Here is a 23,307-nt window from a genome sequence, read left to right on the forward strand (position 1 = left end):
ATATTTTTAAAGCGATAAACCAAAAGATAAATCAAAGAATTCTGCCTTTCTCTTGGATTCTAGAGTCAGGCTGGAGAGAGTAATAGCATCCATCTGGTGGAGTATAGAGAGCTTTAATCAAGTTCATGTACATGAAAGGCTCAGGACAGAGCGTTAGCTGCTATTGTCACCATCCCACCCATGCTTCTGGGCTTAACTCAGAGACCACTTCCTCTAACTGTTGGAAAGATTAGCCTTCTTTGGAGTCCCAAGGTATTTTTAATTTAATTTTTATTTTTAATTGTGATAAAGTACACATAACATAAAATTTGTCATCTTAGCCTTTTTTTTTTTTTTTTTTTGCCTTGAGATGGAGTCTCACTCTGTCACTCAGACTGCAGTGCAATGGCACGATCTTGGTTCTCGAACTCCCGACCTCAAGTGATCGCCCACCTTGGCCTCCCAAAGTGCTGGGATTACAGGCATGAGCCACCGTGCCTGGCCCATCTTAATTATTTTTAAGTGTACTGTTCAAATGTGTTAAGCGCAACCAATATCCAGAACTGTTTTTTTTTTTTTTTTTTTTTTTGAGATAGGTTCTCCCTCTGTCATCTAGGCCAGAGTGCAGTGGCACAATCATAACTCACTGCCTCAATCTCCTGGGCTCAAGTGATCCTCCTGCCTCAGCCTCCCAAGTAGCCAGGACTATAGGCACACACCACCGTGCCAGGCTTTTTGTGTGTGTGTGTGTGTGTATGTATGTGTGTGTGTGTGTGTATGTATGTGTGTGTGTATGTGTGTGTGTGTGTGTGTGTGTGTGTGTGTGTGTGTGTTAGAGACAGGGTCTCACTATGTTACAGTGGGTAGCTAGTGTTGTATGAGCAGGTTGGGAGAGGGCCCCCCGCCTCACACACACCAGGAGTGTTGGGTGACCATCAGGTGATGGTCAGGCGGTTGTTAACTGTCTCGCTAAAGTAATAATTGGTCACAGCTGGCACCAGGGAACGGCCATCTTCTAATAGAGAGAAAACACCTGAAACTGGTGATCAGCTGCTTCCTAACAAGATCTTAGGAGGTGGGAGAAGGGATGCAAGAGCCTGTAAGTATGCCAGTGCATAAAACCCCAAGTTAAAAGGTCAAATTGTGCACTTGCCTTTCCAGCCGTCTGCTTGGCCCTCTTCCAAGTATACTTTCTTTCCTTCCTGCTCTAAAGCTTTTTCATCAACTTTCACTTGTGTTCTAAAACTTGCCTCCATCTCTCCTTCTACCTTATGCTTCTCAGTCGAATTCTTTCTTCTGAGGAGGTAAGAACTGAGGTTGCTGTAGACCTGTATGGATACTGATATGTTCTGCTGGTAACATACTTCGCAGACGTGTGACTTGGATACTTGCAGCTGCTAACAACTATGTTGCCCAGGCTGGTCTTAAACTCCTGAACTCAAGCAATCCTCCTGCCTCGGCCTCCCAAAGTGCTGAGATTACAGGAATGAGCCACCACTCCCAGCCCAGAACTTTTTCATCTTGCAAAACTGAAGCTCTATATCTATTAAACAACAAAAAGTTCCATAACATTTTGAATTAAATTACTTATATAATATTTGATTATATTCCTGAAGGTTACAGGTTGAATAGATTTTTGTATCCCTCCTGGAGTTTCACACCTTGAGGGTGTAAGATGTTTTATGAGAAAAAAATTTACTCAGATGTGTAAAAGCTCACACTTTCAGATCTATCCAAAGAAACTGGTGTCTACATTCCTCCCTCACCTATTTTTTTTTTAATACTTTAAGTTCTAGGGTACATGTGCATAATGTGCAGCTTTGTTACATATGTATACATGTGCCATGTTCGTTTGCTGCACCCATTAACTCGTCATTTACATTAGGCATTTCTCCTAATGCTATCCCTCTCCCATTCCCCCACTGCATGACAGGTCCCGGTGTGTGATGTTCCCCGCCCTGTGTCCAAGTGTTCTCATTGTTCAATTCCCATCTATGAGTGAGAACATGCAGTGTTTGGTTTTTTGTCCTTGTGATAGTTTGCTCAGAATGATGGTTTCCAGCTTCATCCATGTCGCTACAAAGGACATGAACTCATCCTTTTTTATGGCTGCATAGTATTCCATGGTGTATATCTGCCACATTTTCTTAATCCAGTCTATCATTGATGGGCATTTGGGTTCGTTCCAAGTCTTTGCTATAGTGCTGCAATAAACATACATGTGCATGTATCTTTATAGTAGCATGATTTATAATCCTTTGGGTATATACGTAGTAACGGGATCGCTGGGTCAAATGGTATTTCTAGTTCTAGATCCTTGAGAATCGCCACACTGTCTTCCACAATGGTTGAACTAGTTTACACTGTTTCTCCACATCGTCTCCAGCACCTGTTGTTTCCTGACTTTTTAATGATCGCCATTCTTAACTGGTGTGAGATGGTATCTCATTGCCACTTCACCTATTTCTAATTCCAAGTCCTAGGCCAGCTAGTCTTTGGTGCTTGCCCCAGCAGGAAGAATATGTCACGGCTGCAGTATGAACAAAGATGCTAAGACGGCATGTTCCTGGTATGCTTAAGGTGGTCTGGGGAGACAGAAAGATTTATGTAGAGGAACAGTTGTGCCAGATGATGGAGGACCTAAAATATCAGGTACAGGGTTTCAGTCTTTATCTTGTAAGTGTCAAATTTTGATTGCAGTATCATGATGAAGGCACTGCTTTAGGGTAATTGGTCTGGTCCATGGCGGGTGGTTTAGGGTGGAGAACAGAGATATTGGAGAAAGGGTCCGTGCAAGGGTTAATGCAATAACCTAGGCTTAAGGCACTAAAGGACAGAACTAGGGTGATAAATGGGGTGGAATGAACCAATCATATATGATCAAGATAATGGACAAAAGGGTTGGTGGGAGTTGAGATCTAATTGGATGGTTCTGTATAGCATGGGGAAGTTGGGGATGTCCCAGGGTTTACTGTGGGTAATGTCACTTATAAAATAAGGCCATCTTGACCGGGCGCAGTGGCTCATGCCTGTAATTCCAGCACTTTGGGAGGCCAAGGTGGGCGGATCCCCTGAGGTCAGGAGTTCGAGACCAGCCTGGCCAACATGGCAAAACCCTGTCTCTACTTTAAAATACAAAAATTAGCCGGGTGTGGTGGTGAGCATCTGTAATCCCAGCTACTCAGGAGGATAAGGCATGAGGATTGCTTGAATCTAGGAAGCAGAGGTTGCAGTGAGCCAAGGTCATGCCATTGCACTCCAGCCTGGGCAACAAGACTGAAACTCCATCTCAAAAGGAAAAAAAAAAAAAAAAAAAAAAAAAGGCCATCTTAAGAAAGGAGGAAATGGCTTGGGGAGCTGTGAGACAAGGTGATAATGTAGGCTTAGATATTTTCTGTATGTGGAAGCAGAGCAAATACTAATTTGGCAGAGTTTTGGGCGCTGGAGCTCAGAGCTAGAAAGAATTGGGGACCATCAAAATTTGGTGAGAACTGAGGTTGTGAGAACAGATAAAACTGCCAGAAATGAGAGAAAAGGAAGGAGAGCCCAAGAGTCAAACTCTGGGTATGCCCATAACTAGGAGATGAAAGAAGAAGGGCATTGGTCGCCAACATATGAGAATGATGAAAGCGTGATGTTATGGAGGCTATCAGAGACTTTCAGAACTATGTTAGTGAAGCTCAGCTACAACTGATGTAGGGCTATGGTGTCCCAGGTCCTTGAGAATACACGAGGTTGTTTCACTTAACCTACTAAAAAAGGTCAAGGCACAATAAAACTAGGAACAAGTCCAGTAGATTTGACAAGGACCAGATCACCGACTCTTAGGGGCAGGGAGGAGTGAACCTACACTTCAATGAGGCAGGAATGGTTGTTGTGGAAGCAAAGAACAGCCCCTGCAAGAGGTCTGCCAGGTTTACCTAAAGGAAGAGGAGAAACAGCAGGGGCTGGCAAAGGTTGTGCTTTTCCTTTCTGTTTTTTCACTTTCCAGGACAGGAGGACATTTGGGCATATTTGGAGGCAGAAGGAAGTGAAGGTATAAAAACCAGCGAGTAGGGACAGGAGTGAGGATGGCCTTAGTCAGGCCAAGGGCCTTTTTCTTCCAAAACTGAAGGACAGGACTGGCCTTGTCACCTGTGGCAGTCTCTTTTGAGATGGAGGTGAGAAGACGGAATAGAGGAAGCAGGGAAAAGGGTTCTGTAGAGCCCGTGCTGGGGTAATTAGGGCTTAGATAACACTGGAGGAGGTTTAATTCAGCTGCTCCGGGCTGTGCATGAGGGAGTCAGCCAGAGAAGACTGTGATAACTCCTTCCTCTGATATCAGAAGTATTGGACACGGCAATTTGGTGGAATTTACAGATCTCAAGGAAGACATCTGAATGTAAGTACAGACACTATACGCAGTCCTAGACATCTGACTTTTTGATTGCCTGTTGTTACAAATTTGCCGTATCTCCATTACTTTGTGGTTATGGTAGCTCTCAGAAGGGGACTTTATTTCAGCAGAGTTTCATATTGTGTTTATAATCTCTTACTACTACTAGCGAAGTCCTGGAAGATGGGCTTAACCTCTGCAATGTGAGCACGCAGAAGAAAAATGGTCTTTAAAGTCACTCAGCAAAAACTCCAGGAGGGCCCCCTAAAGCTCCTGGGTCTGGATATTTTAACAAACATTACTGTGTATACACCTGCCGAAGTGAAGACACAGTGAATTAATTCCATACAAAAAAGTAAATTCAGCTGGGAAGCTTAAGGTTTTGCATATTCTCCTTGGCATCAAAACCTTCATGCACATACCATAATAGGAACATGTGACAGCCCCATTGCTTTCTGAAGTTTTCCCTTTCCCAGTAGGCATCAGACATTTTTGTTGTCTCAGCAATGTTCCTAACCACATGCAGCCTATTGTGTGAGTTTATTGTACATGCCATTACATAACAGTGATGACTTGATTAAAAGTCCTTACACTTCTATGATGACATTTTGACTTCTGCACTTAGTAAAGGCTCTGAGCAAAATACACATCTTAGGGTCAGTCTATCCAATGAGTAGACTGATTTGTTCTCAATATTAGAAGTTTTGAAAAGAGAGCCAACAGTTTGAAAATCTGTCAGGAGTGGTCCAAAATCCAACAATGGGTAGCACATTTATAAGTCAACTCAAGATGAACATAAAAGGGTAATGAAAGATTACTGGCCACGAAGAGAGAGAGAAGAATCCATTCTTCAAGCTTCTGGCTACGCTTTCTATAATGCACACAAATGTAGGGACTACCTAGAATTTACTTTTAATTGTTATTCTTTATATTATTCCAAATGAGTATTCCCTTATCTAGCTCTAGGCATAGTTGGATGAGCACATCTATGTGTACACAAGTGGACCTTGGTGAAACTACTCATGTTAAAGTTAGCCATGTTCTTTTAAAAATCAGTATACCACTTGGCATTCATAGGCTCAGATAACATCAGTGGCTAAAATGTTGTGGAATATATTTGACATTACCATCAAGAATGAATGTTAGTAGTTGCTTACCAACATTGGTAGTACCTTAATCCAAAGATACTTGGATTAAGTACATTTGCTTAATCCAAATTTCTGAAACAAATGAATTAGCTGTTAAAGATATCTTCAATGGCTCCCAAGTTGTAGTAATATTGACAGCTCATAATGCACTAAGATAACATTTGATTTATCGAATTGTTACTCTAAAGCAGGGGTCAGCAAACCATAACCTATTTGACAACTTTGGTCTGCCATGTTTTTTTTTTTTAATTTTAAAATAATTCAATAATTGAATAGAAATAATTCAATAATTCAAACAGATTCATAGGAAGTTGCTATTATAGAGAGGCCCTGTGTATGCGTTAGCCAGTTTCCTCCAATGAGTACCTTTCACATAATGTGCAATATCAAAACCAGGAAGCTGACATTGGTAAATGTCTATGTATATTTCTATATGATTTTATCACACGTAGATTCACGTAGCCACCACCAATACGACTATGACATCATCACAAAGATGTCCCTTGTGTCACTCCTTCATAGTCACACACACACCTCCCTGCCCCCACCATCCCTAACCCCTGGCCAACACTAATTTCCTTCCAACTCTTATTGTTTTGTCATTTCAATAATGTTATATAAGTGGAATAATATAGCATGTGATATTTTTCAGACTGCCTTTCTTTTTATTCAGCATAAGGTCCTTGAGATCCATCCAAGTGGTTGAATCAATAGTTTGTTCCTTTTTATTGCTGAGTAGTATTCCACTGCATAGATGTACCATTGTTAACCATCTATGAGAGGACATTTTGGTGGATTTCAGGTTTGGCTATTACAGATAGTTGCTATGAACAAATGTGTACAGGTTTTTGTGTGGATATAAGTTTTCATTTCTCTGTGACAAATGCCCAGGAGTGCAAGTATTGGGTCATATGATAAGTATATGCTTAAGTTTTTGAAGAAACTACCAAATTATTTTCCAGGATGGTTGTACCATTTTATATTCCCATCAGCAATGTATGAGCATTCATTTCTCCACATCCTTACCAGCATTTGGTGTTGACACTATTTTATTTTAGCCATTCTGATAGGTGTGTAGTGTCTTACTGTGATCTTAATTTGCAATTCCCAGATGGTCAGTGATGCTGAGCAAATTCCATGTGTTAGTTATTTATCTTCTTTGGTGAAATATTTTTTCATCTCTGTTGTCCATTTTGTATTGGATTATCTTTTTGCTGTTTAGTTTTGAGACTTCCTTATGCATTCTATAAGTTGTCAGATACGTGGTTTGCAAATATTTTCTCCCAGGCTTGTCTCTTCATCTTCTTTATCAGATCTTTTGTAGAGCAAAAGTTTTACATTTTGATGAAGTCCAGTTTATCGTTTTTTTCTTTTATGGATCATGCTTTTGGTGTAAAGTCTAAACATTCTTTGCTTAGCCTACATCTTAGAAGACTTTATGTTCTTTTCTTTCTTTCTTTTTTTTTTTTGAGATGGAGTCTTGCTGTCTCCCAGGCTGGAGTGCAGTGGCGTGATCTCGGCTCACTGCAAGCTCCACCCCCCGGGTTCACGCCATTCTCCTGCCTCAGCCTCCCGAGTAGCTGGGACTACAGGCGCCCGCCACCACGCCCGGCTAATTTTTTGTATTTTTAGTAGAGATGGGGTTTCACCGTTTTAGCCAGGATGGTCTTGATCTCCTGACCTCGTGATCCGCCTGCCTTGGCCTCCCAAAGTGCTGGGATTACAGGTACGAGCCACTGCGCCTGGCCGACTTTATGTTCTTTCTAAAAGTTTCATATTTTACATTGAAATCTATGATCAATTTTAAGTTTTATATATAAAGTATGAGTTTTAAGTAGAGGTTCTTAAGTTTTGCCTGCCTTATATCATACCAATTGTTCTGGTGCCATTTATTGAAAATACTTTCTCCTTTTGCACCTTTGCTAAAACCAGTTGACAATATTAGTGTGAGGCTATTTCTGGTTCTCTGTTCTATTCTATTGATCCATGTGTTTATCCATCCACCAGTATTGCACTGTCTTGAAAGAGGGTACCATGGTTCCTCTCATTTTAGTTTTCTTTTTCAAAATTGTTTTAGCTACTCTAGTTCTTCTGCCTTTCCATATACATTTTAGAATTAGCCATAGCCACAAAAAACATCACTGGGATTTGGCACAAATTGCTGCCCAGCAATTGAACTAAGTCCAGCCATTCTGGTATCAGCTAGTGGCTGTGCCATGGCAGTTAAGTTGGGCACAAAATTTCCCCCAAAGGCACAGCTATAATTTTTCAAGTAAAGTTGAGATACTGCTAGGGCCAGGCTACTGCCCTCTCAAATATATCATTTCTATGTGACTAGCAAGGCCTGTTGAAGCCTTTCCATCTGGTTAATCCTCCAATTAAGAGTTGACCCACCCTAAAGTCTAGATGTCACACCAGGAAGTCCCAAGGTTTCCATGGGTTAGGTATTCAGTTTTGAGAGCTGCACATTAATAGCTGCCTGTTTTTCAAAGTGGATGCTGTTTGGTGGTTGGGTCAGGTAGGTGGCCACACTGGGTTGGAAAAGCCCTGAGTGCTCTGACTGCCATTAAGTCAGTCAGCAATTTCCCTTTCTCCTCCTGGGATTCTGTATTGTGTCGGGAGGACCACCTAGGAGGGGTCAGAGACATGTTAGGGAGCAATTTACACAGCCCATTATTACCTCTGTACATGTGGGAGCCCTCAAAAGGGAGAATCCCACTGACAATCATCAGACAGGTAAGTGTGGGCATACAACACATCAATTCCATTGTACATTTAGATTTAGAAACCACTTTACATTGAATCACCCCAAAGGCCTCACCCACAAAGCTTCCCTTCCTTACCACAGAACATGTTAAAAAGCCTTTTCCATCACAGGAACACAGACCACAGACCAACAAGTTGAAAATGTGTGCAAGTCAGGGGCTACACGTGGCAAATGAGTGCCAGGTCACATTATCCCCCAGCCAGGAGGGTTGCAGAAGAGGCTGTCCGTGGGCAACAAACTTAATTTTCAGCCTTTTTTCTCCTTTAGCCTCTTGCTCCAGGATCAGTGCCGAAACACCGACAACTACCTCTCCTGTGGCAGTGGTGAGCCCCTACAACATCCAGAAAGAACTGGGGCCCTGGGCTTCTATTTTCTCCCATGCATACCACCACATTTTACCCTGAAGTCTTCGGCACCTTCTGTCACTCCTGCACCCAGCATCTTGCCCTCATTACTGGCTGAATCGGCTGTGGTCTGCTCTGCACTTTTAGGCATGGCATTTCATTCACTTTGGCATTTCAGCAGTGTTGCAACTGCTTGCAGCTCAACCAGATAACCTCCTGTTTTCAGTCTACCCAAGGCTCTCAATCGAACAGCAAGGTTCTTATTGATAACACCATTTATTTTACGTTTTGGGACTTGACTCAGCCACAGGAGTTGTTGACTCCTCATCTTGAAAACATCCCTTCCTCTGCCTGCCTGCAGGAGTAACAAAGCACCATTTGCACTGTTTGTTTCAATCCTACCTCTTGTTGCTAAGCCTCTAAACACTGCCTCCTGTTCATGAATAGATAGGACAGCGGGAACCCTTAATCTCCACCAACCTTCACCCTATATCCATCATTAGGGTTAGAGCATTCACTACCAGATCTCAGGGAGTCTTGCATTCCAGAACCTGGCCCATGGTTCCTTTTTCAGAGTATCATGTCTTTGTCAGCATCCCATCCTTGTTGCCAAAACTCTCAGTTTCAGGATTTCACTTTACCCTACTGACAAACGAGTAAGTTAGCCTGTTACAATCTCAAGAATGCTGACAGAAGACATGAGACTCTTGGGTTAGAGGCAAAGGACTTTATCACTCATGGCACAGCCCTCAGAACGAACCTCAGCATATTTGCATCAGTTCCCCTCATCTCCAGTTTCACAGGGGCAATGCAATGGGCCTGGATGGATAGCAAGCACACGGTGGGGTTCATGTTGCAGTTCAGCTAACACTGAGTGTGAGGAATCCACTTCTTAAGCAGTTAAGCCTGCTCCTTGACCACAAGTTACTAGTTACGTAAGTACTGAGATGGCTCAGGCAAAATTGTCAACAGGGCCTTGCAGTCTTGGCACACCTAGTAAGATAAGAGGCCTGACTGTATCCTCAAACAATTATCCTTTTTGTGCTTTGGCTTTGTTCACTCTCATGTATTTGTCTCTCAACCTGTTGTACACTGATGGCTCACACAGGCTAGGCACTTATGCAATAAATACTTAATGAGACAGCTGGCTAAGAGATGAAGATAGCTTGATCAAGAATATTGTCAAATTGCAGTTTCAAAGAGTGCAGAAGAATAATTCCTTCAAAAGTTTGGCCACCACTCAGTCTGTCGGCTACCTAAGTGGAACTGAGGTCCAAAGGAAACTTTTCTGATTCATCTTTAAGAACTAAGTCTACTGCCAGTTCCTAATGTAAGGACTATCACATAATATAGTCTAGAAAGAGCCACTTCTTTCTAGAAAGAAATCTTTCATTCTGGTGAGAAGGTTGTAACAACTGACAAGACAATATAATGCTGCCAAGGAGAAGACCCAGTAATTATGCCTGTAGCACAATGTTGAGATGAAACAACTTCTGGGCCAGGCACAGTGGCTCTCACCTGTAATCCCAGCACTTTGACAAGACAATATAATGTTGCCAAGGAGAAGACCCAGTAATTATGCCTGTAGCACAATGTTGAGATGAAACAACTTCTGGGCCAGGCACAGTGGCTCTCACCTGTAATCCCAGCACTTTCGGAGGCCCAGGCAGGAGGATTTCTGAAGCCCAGGAGTTCAAGACTAGCCTGGGCAAGATGGCAAAGCCCCGTCTCTACAAAAAATACAAAAATTAGCCGGGCGTGGTGGCATGTGCCTGTAGTCCCGTAGGAACTCACCTGAGGTAGGAAAATCACCTGAGTCTGGGAGGTTGAGGCTGCAGTGAGCTATGATCACAACACTGCACTCCAGCCTGGGCGACAGAGTAAGAATCTGTCTCAGAAGAAAATTTAAAAAAAGGAAAGAGAAAAAAAACAATAAACAAAACAAAACAAAACTACTACTCAGTCCAAGAGCTGAGTGCAAGAAAAATTTTTTCCTTTGGAGTTATTTCAGACTTAAAACACCCCCGAAGTTTGTATTATCACTTAATAGTTAGCTTCCAAGGTTTTACTCTTCAGAGATATACTATCACTGCTTTTAAATTATGATCAAACTTTAATAAATTCCAGATTTTAATTAGTAACATGTAAATGATAAATATTTGAGGACTCAAAGGAGATAAAAAATGAGATTAGTAGCTGTGATGAACAACAATTAAGGAATAATTCAGCCTATGAACATTAGTAGTTAAGCTTCAGATCTACACAATGAAAGGCATAAATAAAATGACACCACTTTAAACGATTATCACCGGCAGACTCCATGAAGCACCAGCTGGGGCAAAGTCAAATGTCATGGGTTGTTTTGGTAACTCATAAGGGACACAGAAAGAGAAGCAGGCATTTTTATTCATATGGCATAAAACGTTTTTCTTTCCTAAGCAATTTCACAAAACATATCTTAAAGTTATTTTTCTATGTATTTCTATTAGAGTTCAAGAAAAAATAACATTTTTCTCCTGAAAGCTATAGTGATGTCAATAAAATGAGCACTGAAGTCATAATGTTTTAACACATTGTCATGCAGTGTTTTTGTATTTATAACTGGGATACAAAATGCTCAGTAAGTGGCTAGTGTAAAAATATTAGGCACTAATCAATTACATGTAAGAACCAAATTGATCCCATCACATTGGAGGGATTTAATCTGAAGAAAATCAGCTTTCTGACTTGGTTAAAACAAAGTCTACAATGTAATGAGACAAGATGGAAGTAGTTTAAGTAATAAATGTTTAATCAAAGAATTTTACATATTATTAACAGCATTCATTTGGCCAAACATCTACACGTTTGTAGAATCCTACTGTATATAAAGTGGGAATGTATCAAGTATAGACTATGAAAGTGCAAATAACAAGTCAAGGTTAGATTAACTTTTTTTTTTTTACATTATAAAATTAACTTGTTTACAAAATAGGCTTTGCCAAACTTCATTACTGAATTGTAAAGTCAATGACTGTGTTGTTTTTAAAATATGTACCAAGGAAATACAAATTGGATAATGATCATTTTTCATGCTCAGGAGAGAACAGCACAGAAATAAAGGATACTGCACAAGGAGCAAGGAAACCAGAACCCATTGTGTACACTATCTTCACACAGAGCATTCTTTCTCACCCTAACTGCAGTTGTGCAAGATGCCTCAATGTGATGCAAAGACTCTATATTGGAAAAATTACAACTTGGTCTAAAAACTTATTGGTGTTGATATTTTTAATCCAAAATAAATTTGTAAAAAAATCCTTTAATGGACTATTTCAGTTTAATATACAGTAATACACTGTAGATAAAGTTAATATTTCCCCCCACTAACTTTAAGAGGGATTGATATCAATGTTTCTGATCACTGGAGAAATAAAAACTAATGTGGACCTTTGATATCCATGGCATAAGAGGATTTCCACTAGTTTATCCTAAGAGGATCTGGGGAATATTAAATATTCTAATATAGTGTCCTAGCAATATGAATTTTAAGTACAAGGATATTTCAAAATCAGGGTTTAGAAAAAAAAGTAATCAAAAACCATAATCACATCTCTTGTGGATAACAATACTAATATAACTTTTTACCCAGCCCAGGATTTGCCTGTACAAACTCAGAACTGAAAGTTTGGTATCTGTAGATTTCTGGTAACAATCTGGCAAAACACTAAATTGGAGGGTTGTACTTATCTATTTTGCTTATGTTATGCTAGTTTTGATAATATTTAAGTAAAACAGCCATTCCAACAGTTTACTCTAGTTTTAATTACACACTGTACCATTGTATCTTAATTACAACTAAGACCAGTATTTTCTTCACAGTAAGACACCGATAACTAGGAAGTTGATTTTTTTCAACACTAAACAGTAATCACACAGCAAATGAGTATTGCGCAATAGAACAAACACATGTCAGCATTTGCTAATTAGGCAAACAAACTGATGGAACATTTAGTTGTTATATTTAGTGTAAAAGCAAGGCCATGGGTGGTTTTATGGAGGTCTTTGCAATTCATAGCATAGTTACTTCAGAAGAGACATTGAAATTTGAATTACTCACTTATTTAACTGGCAACTATCCATTTAGGTTAGGCAAAGGCACGGTAACATGTTGCGCAGGATGTTTTATTGAATTTCTTAATAATCGTGGGATTTACTATAACTCATGAAAACTCCACTTTTTTTTCTATTTTATAAAACACCATTAAAAGTAATTGCACCCATCAGTAATTAGAATGCACTGTAAAATTGTGAAAACAAATAACTATGATTGCACTTCCAATAAAGTGTCTCTTAAAATACAGCACCGCTGTTGCTAATCAACTGTATTTTAATATTAAAATAAACTGTTTTTAACAGCAGCATTAGGTTTAGTTAACTTAAGCTACAGGCTACATTTATATAAATGCAGTCTCCATGGCAACAAAAACCCATTTAATTCTGGAATATCATTGCTACCAAGTGGCACCTTTTACTCCCGAGAACGCTGACTCTGCCCTGGAGCACTCTAGGATGCTGCACACCTAAATGCCTTGTTAGTCAGCGCACAAGTCAGAGTTTGGCACAGTTGGACTGTAAATAGACATGAAAGGAAATCTTTGATTCATGTGAAATTAAAACTAATCACACTTGTGGTAGATGTGGTACTAAAGAGACTTCAATTCACATTGCTCAGACAAAAAGGAAGTAAGTTACGGAAGAGCACAAAGAGATTGAAGACATATATGTTATCGGATCTATCCAAAATAAATTTCTAGAATGAAGAAAACTTTTTTTTTTTTTTTTAAAGGAAAGCCACCCAAAGATTAGGCAGTAAGCCTTTAGTTTAAATGTTCAATAAAGTATTGTCAAGTCTAGGCTAAATAGAGGACTGCATTTTCTTGAAGAGTGTGGAATACAACTTATTTCATTTTTGTTTCTCTTTCTCTTGCTCTTCTTTTTGTCAGCAAAAAGGGGAAAAGCTATTCAATTAAATACAAAGGAAATTCCCTGTAAGGTTAAAATAAAAAATGAAGCTACCATTCAAGGGAACTCCTTTGGATTCAACCCTAATGTCAGTGGTTTATCACTGAGTTGGAATTAAGTGAATCAAAGTCTCTATCAAGCATACTCCACCTAGCATACCATCTGTAACTGTAATTCACTTAGAGCCCAGATGTGTGCAGTTCACACTAAATGTACTTGTTCAAGCCAGTCACTTGAGGTTTGAGGTGTTTGACTTGAAACATCTGAACCATCTCCTCTGTTGGCCGCCTCATTACCACTGTCACCAGCTTGAGACACTGCTTCCTCAGCCAGAATATTTTCTTCCAAAGGATTTTCTTCTATCTGGGTTCCTCTATCTTCACTGACACTGGCATCTTCAAACACTGAATCTTCTGGCAGCACCAGTTCCACATCCTTCACACCTTCTGACCCATCTTTGATACAGGGGAGCTGCGAATCTGCACTGATTTCTGTAGTTGCTGGAGGAATCAGGGCAATACTCTGAGGGTTCATGTCATGAAACCAAGCCATGATGTTGCCAAGAAGATTGTCATTGATGTTGGGGTCCTGGCCAGCTGAGTCAGGGTCACTAGCTGAGGGACAGAAATCACTTCTTGCCTCACTGAGAGGGTGTGAACTCAGGGTGTCAGTTGAAAATGGGTCACTCTCTGCTCCTAGTCTCATGAGGCTGTCACCAAGTTCCAAAAGCTCAGAGCTGCTCAATGCAGCCCGAGGGCTATCTGTATTTCTGGGGACAGAGTCCAGCCTGGAAGGTAAAGAAGTGCCTATTGCACCTAAGGATGCTTCATTACTGAGGAAGTCTCTAGTTTCTTCATCGAGGGTCAGCCCAGACTCTTGCAGTGATAACTGTATTGCAAGAAGTATATTGGGATCATCTTCATCCAAGGAACTCAGAGCCTGAAGCAACAGAAAGCAAAACTACTTTAAAATTTGACTAAAGAAAAACTAATTTAACTCAATCAGGTTTACCACTCTTCCTTTACCAATGGATTATTAATTTTATTTATACAGAAAAATTATTTTATCTACTAAAATCTTATATTTTTCTCCATGCCCATGCTAAAGGAAAAAAAATACCTTAAAATGAATCTAAAATATAGGAAAATCTTTTCCTGCAGCACATCTTTAAAATAAAGATTTTAGAATGGAAAGAAGAAACAGGAAAGTGATGAAAGTAACAACAGGAAACCACACTCAACAGACAAACAGTAAAAACATAGGCAATGAGGCTGCTCAGAAAGGCTACCTGAAGAGAGTCCTGGTTTTCAGAGCGACTGGCAGGGGTGTAGTCACGCAGGGAAGAGCTGTGCAGCACACTCATAGATGCAGAACTTACCACGGATGTGCCAGGCCTGCGGCTGCTGCTGCCGCCTTCTGGAATATCTGTTTCAAAGCAATTGGTACCAAAGACAATTTAGTGACAAGTAAGACTCATTTATTTTTTTCATACACCTGGTTGTTTAGATTGGCAATTTCTCTTTCAGTGCTGGGGAAAACTTGTGTTGACATGTTCACTTAATCTTTCTGGGATTTCTCATCCATATTTGTCTTAATAAGCAATAATATATATGATACTATCACTTCAAATCCATGATTTTTTTACCTTTTTTTTTCTTTTTGAGATGGAGTCTTGCTTTGTCGACGACCTAGCTGGAGTGCAGTGGCGCAATCTTGGCTTACTGCAACCTCTGCCTCCTGGGTTCAAGCGATTCTCCTGCCTCAGCCTCCTGAGTGGTTCGGACTACAGACGTGCGCCACCATGCCTGGCTAATTTTTGTATTTTTAGTAGAGATGGGGTTTCATCATGTTGGTCAGGATGGTCTCCATCTCCTGACCTTGTGATGTGCACACCTTGGCCTCCCAAAGTGCTGGGATGACGGGCATGAGCCACCGTGCCTGGCTGACTTTTACATTTTTGCTTGCAGTCTATATGGTTCTTTTCATAAATGCAAGTGCTACTATCCATTTCTCTTTTTTTGTTAAGCAATAACTAGTAAAGGTTTTTCATTTTTAGATTTCTTAAAATTAAATAATTTGGGATTTACAGTAGTCTGAAGAGCAAATCTTTAGTCCCATTGATCCTGACATTATAGTCAGAAGATTTTCACTTATTAATTTAACATTTAAAAGTTGAATAATTAAAATAATTTATCTCTAATGCCAGAAATTCTCTCTTAAATAATGTCTACAGGACAACTAAGGCTAGGAGACAAATATTCCATGAACACAAAAACAGTATCAATCAATAAGACAATTAACTGAGTGCTTCACTAGGTGCTTAAATGTTTTAGAAGCATTATCTAATTTAATACTCACAATGAGCCTATAAGGTGGCACTATTATTATTGTGTCTTTAGAATGTGGAAACAACCTTAGAGAGGCTGTGACCTAAGTTACACAGCTAATATGCAGCAGAGATAGGGTCATGAAGCCAAGTTTGCCTGACTCCACAGACCATGCTCCTAACTCCTCTGATTTTCTGTGTCTTGTCACAACAGAAGCATCTGCATATTTATTGTATATCTAAATGACAAACTCGTTCACAAACATTTATATCAGCCAGTTTGAAAGATAAACTCAAGAGAACTATGGGATTAAACCATACTCAACCCAAGGACTTACCTAAAGTGCTTTCACTTGGCTCATCAGCGTCTGGAGGATTACTGAGTAGACTGTGAACGTCTCCTCGACGACGCTGTCTGTGCCTCCTCCGATACTGAAATTCAGCATATTCCTGCATAAACCAAAGGTTATAAAATACAAGAGAGCATGCAATTTTTAAAATGCAAATAAAATAAACTACACACTTTTTTCCAGGGGAAAAAGTTTGTGATTTTATACACATCTTATAGAATCACTTGGCTGAAACATCAGGTTTTGCCATGCCAAGGAAACACAAAAGGTAAAATGGAAAAAGAAAGTTTTCAACAGTCATTACAATTGCCTAAATTAGGAATACTTGCAAGCCCCAATGCTACATTAGAACACCCCTATTTCATATGCCTGATGATTTCAAGAATCTTGTTATCTAATTAACACTACAATCATATTACTCATTTAAGTAAGGCTTTCCTTGAAGGGAGGTTTTTTATTTTTTTATTTTTAGAGTCAGGAGCTTGCTATGTTGCTTAGGCTGGTCTTGAACTCCTGGCCTCAAGCAATCCCTACTACTCGGCCTCCTAGGTAGCTGGGATTACAGGTGTGAGTCATTGCACCTGGACACAAAAGTGGTTTTAAAAAAGTGACTGGGGCAGGTGCGGTGGCTCACGCCTATAATCCTAGTGCTGTGGGAGGCCAAAGCAGGCAGATCACCTGATGTCAGGAGTTTGAGACCAGCCTGGCCAACATGGTGAAACCCCATCTCTACTAAAAATACAAAAAATTAGCCGGGCATGGGGGTGGGCACCTGTAATCCCAGCTACTCGGGAGGCTGAGGCAGGAGTATCACTTGAACCCAGGAGGTGGAGATTGCAGTGAGCCAAGATTGTGCCACTGCACTCCAGCCTGGGCAACAGGAGCAAGACTCCCATCACAAACAAACAAAAACAAAAACAAAAACAAAACAAAACAAAAAAAGTGACTGGGATACATGTAACAGAAAAAGAAAAAAAGGAACAACAGTAAAAAAGAACACACACTATTAAGTAGTTGCCAGATTGTTGGATTTTCTATTCTTTGGGACTGCTACATACCATATTCACAAATCGAATAACTAGATTAAAAGACAAATGTTAGGTTAGCTTTAAAATAAGATGCTTATTTAGCTTCTTTTCTATATAAGTCAATATGTGGTGCTATTTACAACACAGGAAGGGGAAACGTTTTCTATTTAGCATATGGGATGAACACAGACTTAGGCAGATGTCCTCAGTCTATTTTACATTTGTGACAATGTTTAAAGTGAGTTTGTTATCACCAGAGGGTACAACCTGGGACCATCTGCTATTACCTGGGTATAAATGTGACAGAAGGGAAGAGAATAAAAGAGAAAGGAAGAGAAGAGAGGAGGCCAGGGTACATGATACCAACATAAAAAGGCTAATTTAGACAATCATTATGGTGTTTTTCCATGATAAACACTAAGATACTCAACTTTATGATTATCCTGGTTACCCTAGAATATTCAATATGCTTATATTGTGAAAGTACTAGGAGTAGGTGAAGACAAATTTTGTATCACAAATAAAACTTTCACATCATACTACTCTGGTGACTTTATTTAAACTTCTTCATTTATATAAGTAGTTGGACTCCTAAGAAGTGGGAGGCATCCTGTTAGGTTAGAAACTAATAAATGAAAGATACTCCAAGTGCCCTGAAGGTTTATACAGGTTCTTTAAAATGCCTTGCTGAGGTGGGGCATCATTTCCTCTTTTCCTACAGGCCCATGATCTCAAACTGATGACTTATTAAGTGTCATCAAGGCTCAACAGACCAGTGAGGAACACCAGCTACATTTCTTAGACAAAGATGGTATGAAAATTTTATCTCAATTCAAGGTTTATATTAGGGATAATTTGCTGACTTTGTAAACTTGATAATAGTACAAAGTTATGCATTAAACTATTACTGACCATAGACTATACATATTTCCAATTTAAGAAAATGAAACCGTTTAAAAGCAAATGCAAAAGAAACTTGTATATCTAATCGTCTGACAGAAAACTCTCAGATGGCATTCTCTCATGATGCAACAGGCTTAAATATATTGTTCTCATGAAATTTATCTGAAAATTTCCAAGGATTCCTAAGATCTTCAAGAATGTATATTAAAAGGGTTTAGTCAGTATACTCCAAATGGTTTGAGAATGTTAAGGATACAGAGAAGACTAAAATGTTCTAAGATTTACAGAGGGAGAGGCTGTAAGGAGCTGTTTTAAGTAACAATTGCAACAATTTTGTCAGTGGCTTAATGAGATGCTTTAATCCTAGAACTTCCATGGGGTATCACCATCCACATTGTAAAGATGAGAAATTAAGAAAGAACATAGCCTAGGATCTAATAAGTTACACTTAGAATTTGAATTCAGGTGTTCCTCAGACTTTATGCTATTTCCACTGAGCTCCACTGCCTTTAAAGTAGCATAAAACAAACCTTTATGCTTGCCAGACTCAAGTTAAATTGAAAAGAGTACAATGAAATTAACTTCACTGAAAAAAATATAAATTCAATCTAAGTCTACTAAAGTTGGTAACCTTGTTTTTTCCCTCACTATTAAGGCAGAGAGCTATTTTTCAAAAATATAACTCTGGCAGTTACTCGATAGTCATACATATGCAGAATTTGAAAGTCTAACAATGTGTAGTAATTCTTTATATCTGCAATAAGGTTTATGTAAAAGCCTAGTGTTTCAATGTGTCAAAGACTAAAGAAAACTAAAAGTAAATAATTTCTAAAAAATTATCAATTCATAAAAAATAAAGTAACAGTCATATTAGTAGGCCCTCAATATTCAAGGACAAATATTTCATGATTCCTTAAGTTTCTGTCAGAGCCAGAAGCTGCAAGATGATACACATACATGCTTGTGAATACACTGATGAAGGTTTTATTTATTTTTGCTAAATAGTGTTTCTACCTTAAAACACGGAAATCATTAGTATTTTTTTTTCTTTTATAATTTCAGTTTGCTTATTCTTCCTTTTATGTGGAAGTTTTCCACAATATCCCCGAAGCTGTAAATGTATTAAAACATAGAAATAATAAATGCAGGATCAGATAAAGGTTCATAATTAGTTTTAAAATGAAAATTTCATTAATATATCACAATTTTTAAAATAATTTAAGTGAATTTAAAATGTCCAGATCAGGGCTCTAAGCACAATTTTTTTCAAGTCAATATTTTCTTGGATGTATCTACCACTACAAAAACCACAGGTGATTGCAAGTATCTTCAGCAGCTGAAAAGAGAAAGTATCTGATTTAAACAAGCCACAGTCATGCCTGGATAATAATCAATTTCATTGTCTTTCAATTGCAGGTAACAAATGGGTTATACATTACAAACAAAGTTCTCCTCATTTGTTCTGTACCCTTCCAAAAATTAAGTTGAAGGGTTATCATATTATAGGCATCAAATACTGGTTAATAAAGAGCAAAGATGGAAAGAGAGAAGTAGAAAGAATTGCTAAAACCATTTTAAAATCAGACTCAACAATGACAGTGGCAATTTAAATCTCAGAAAACAGTTATGTGATTAAGAGTTTCACTCTGTCTTATTTTTATTTGCCACAACTGCTATCTGTAGTGTTAGTAATTTAGACTTTCTGTATTTTAAAACGGTATATTAATAATGACAACAAAAAAATAAGTAAAGAGTGTGAAAGTCTTGAAGATAAGCAGAAAGCAACTAAGCAAAGCATTTCTTTATGCATACACATTATTAATGTCAAGTTTTCCACTTTAGCAACTGATTATAAATCAATTCCCTCAGGTTGTTGCATTAACCTTAAAAATGGATTGTTCTTTTATATTTTTAATAGTTTCAGACTAAAACAATATTATGACTAGAAATGCATTTCTAATAAACTGTCTCTCTATTAACAAATTAGAAGATATTTTCCAAAAATGTATATTGTAAATTTGCCTTAATTCTGACTACTCAGTAATTGAAAACAATAAAAGAGTAATGCATTTAACAATGTGATGATATACCAATACCATATAAATAGCTAAATGTAGGCTCTGTCAAGGATTTTTGTTACAAAAGAAAGAGAGCACTGCTGATAATCTCAGTAGGATTTAGAATAGATAAGGATGCAAATACAAGCACAATTGCAGTAAGAAAAAATACAAAAACAAAAACCCCATAAAACAATTACCTCTGGTGATGCAAATCCTAAATATTCCCAATCCCATGTTCCACCAGCAAAGCTACAAAGAAATTAGACATACCATTTGATTTAATATCAGTACTACAAAGTATATACAATCAGATCCTTGCCCTTTGAACATTACTTTAAATTCCTCTGTTGGAACTTGCTTAACCAAAGTAGATCAACTATTAAAACAGAATTAAAATGATAATTTCATTATTTCTTTCAAATTCTAAGTTTTTATGTTTCTGTAAAAATGATCAAAAAATAAAAATTACCATGTTATAACAAAGTATTTTATAACCGCTTCTATTTTTATTTTACAAGTAAATATTTACTCATAAATATTACATAAAAATAGGATCAAAGGAATTTATGTAAAATAGTGCCAAAGGAATGTTTAATGCTTATAATTATTGTAAATAGGAAAGTATGCTTCAATTTACAGAAGTAGTATGAGTATGTAAAATAAAACAACCACAACTCAAGTGATCTTTAGTGGATGAGTTTATCACTTGAATAACTACAAATATCAAATTTCTCTTTCCTTCACAACTTCTTAATACAAAAATACAAATATGACCATAACAAGCTGGCAAAGTTTCCAAATTCCACATCATGAGATGTTTATAACTATCAAATCACTATATATATTACATATTTGAAATGATACATTAGAATACTTTTAATTATGAGTTCACCTGAAATGTGAAATTAACCTAGGTTAATTTAGTCTAAGGAGCTACACAATGATAAACAAAAAATAACAAGAAAAACAGAAATAGCGTGGAGGAAAAAAAAAAATCACCAAAAAAAGTTAACATACTTTTATGAGCTATCCATATTTTAGGTGTAAATAATTTCCAAGAATATGAACCCTAGTTGGATAAAACATAAAACTGCTGGCATTTGTGGCTGGAGCCAGGATGATTTCCAGTGTACATCCTTCTTACCTGCGCCTTGGAGCTTCTGGTGAGTCTGCAGGAGCTACTCCCCGAGCCACAGATGCCAGGAATTCTTGCCTCTTCTGCTGTACAAGGCATGCTGCTTTGATGATCTTGTGGCGGGGTGTGCGAAGGTAAGGCCTATTGACTTTCTGGGCAAGGTCTTCAGTGACCATTTCTAGGTCTGTCTATAGTAAGCAGAGAAAAAAAAAAGATCACAGGCTTCATAGGTTAATCAATAGCAAATCCAGAGTCTATGTGGTTTCTCAGTTAAATCTAACTCTTTTGAAGTAAGAAACTAGTTCAAATTTTGAAATAACTTCCTATGTAATGTATTTTCTATTTTGTACATGTTTTCTAGATTATGAACGAGAAAGGATTATATATAAAATCATGTGAAATTTTAAAAAAGCACTTGATAGGCATTTATAGAAATGAAATTGGTATAGACTACAAAGAAGCAGTGAGTATAGCAGCTGTTTACAAGGAATTTATAATCTGTCTATGTGAAAAAAACTAATACATTTCAATGCACCATACAAGCAAATGCACGATGCCATAGTGCAGACTATATAAAAGTGCTGAAGGAATTTGAATTAAGGCAAGACGACAGTGATCGGGGTCAAGTCTGGAAGGCTGTATGGAGAAAATGAGTACTGATCCTTGATGGAAATGTAGGATATAAATTAGCAAAGGACAGTTCAAAGGGTGACATGAAAACTGTAACAGGAGAAAGTTTAGAGGCTTCAAAAGAAAAGAAATGTACAATGAAGTTATTTAGCTATAGTGATGCTAACTGGCTTAGGTGTTTTTGTTTTTTAAATACTGTAACTTTTTCAGTTGTATTTAAAAAATAAACTGGTAAATAGCAACTTTCTCATCTTGTAGGTAATGTGAGTTGTTTCATCTTTGATGATAAAATTCTTAATTACATAATCAGAAATATGCCTGATTTCAAACATCAACCAGTTTAAAACAAAGACAAAAATGCTATAGGAAATGTTTGCATCACTCATAACTCATTCAGACCTGCAGAGTGACAAATTTAAACAAAGAAAATTTCAATTTATTAGTGGTAACTTTTCCTTTATTTAAAAACTATTTAAAAAATGAAAAGAAAATTGTTTTACTGATCATGTCCACATGAAATAAAATAAGTGGTTTGAAAAAGGAAAAACTGTATTTCGTAATAACTGCTGCTATTTAAATGTAATTAAAAAATATCTTACTTGCATTAGTTCGAAAATTTCTTTCTTTGTGCTTTTAGGTTCCAAGAAAAATCCATATGGATAAGAACACTTGAGAATGCGCCGAGTTTTTAAGAGCACATGAACTGCATCTTCAATGAAAGTGGTATCTGGACAGCCTCCTTCAGCTAAAAAGTAATTGAGGCACAGTGAATTTGTTTTTGCAAATATGCCATTTGTAATATTAATTAAACAATGATTTTTCTGAAAAAAGAAAAAAGAAGGATCATTAGGACAAAAACTGTTTTAAGTAACTGTCTGAAAATACTTATTTGAACCAAACTAAAAAACCACATAAAATACTCATGTGTGACATGTATGTGTTTATAAAAGAAGTATATGCCCCAGCAGCCCAGGAGCACTGATGGTATTCATAAAGGAATGCACATACTCATCTTGGATTCTGGTCTCACTCCATTGGTAAGCAAATCTAGCTTTAGGTCAGCCAAAAGGTTCTAGGCTTTACTTTTTCAGATTATCCCTGGCAGAATTTCCCTGCGTAACAATGAGAACAAATGCCTTTTCTAAGTTGCTTATAAAAAGAGCCTAATTATGTAAAATCAATACTGTAAGGAAAAAGATACAACATTCTGGCAAACAACTAGACAACTAATCCTAGTTAATAAAAAAATCCAGAGAAA

The 23,307-nt window shown here is 38.0% G+C and overlaps 1 protein-coding gene across 1 annotated transcript in view; it reads right to left on the reverse strand.

Annotated features, from left to right (window-relative positions):
- Nucleotides 1-11,383: 11,383 nt before the first annotated feature.
- Nucleotides 11,384-23,307, reverse strand: part of ANKIB1 (ankyrin repeat and IBR domain containing 1) — a 48,328-nt gene continuing 36,404 nt past the window's right edge. Inside the window, exons 11-16 of the mRNA XM_011998285.1 lie at nucleotides 22,649-22,794; nucleotides 21,429-21,607; nucleotides 20,482-20,533; nucleotides 16,282-16,393; nucleotides 14,906-15,042; nucleotides 11,384-14,556 (exon numbers count right to left, since the gene is read on the reverse strand). Coding sequence (XP_011853675.1) covers nucleotides 13,819-14,556; nucleotides 14,906-15,042; nucleotides 16,282-16,393; nucleotides 20,482-20,533; nucleotides 21,429-21,607; nucleotides 22,649-22,794 — 1,364 coding nt within the window. The 3' untranslated portion in view covers nucleotides 11,384-13,818. The remainder of the gene's footprint in view (nucleotides 14,557-14,905; nucleotides 15,043-16,281; nucleotides 16,394-20,481; nucleotides 20,534-21,428; nucleotides 21,608-22,648; nucleotides 22,795-23,307) is intronic.

The sequence above is a fragment of the Mandrillus leucophaeus genome, unplaced genomic scaffold (assembly GCF_000951045.1).
Source record: "Mandrillus leucophaeus isolate KB7577 unplaced genomic scaffold, Mleu.le_1.0 Scaffold565, whole genome shotgun sequence".
NCBI lineage: Eukaryota > Metazoa > Chordata > Mammalia > Primates > Cercopithecidae > Mandrillus > Mandrillus leucophaeus.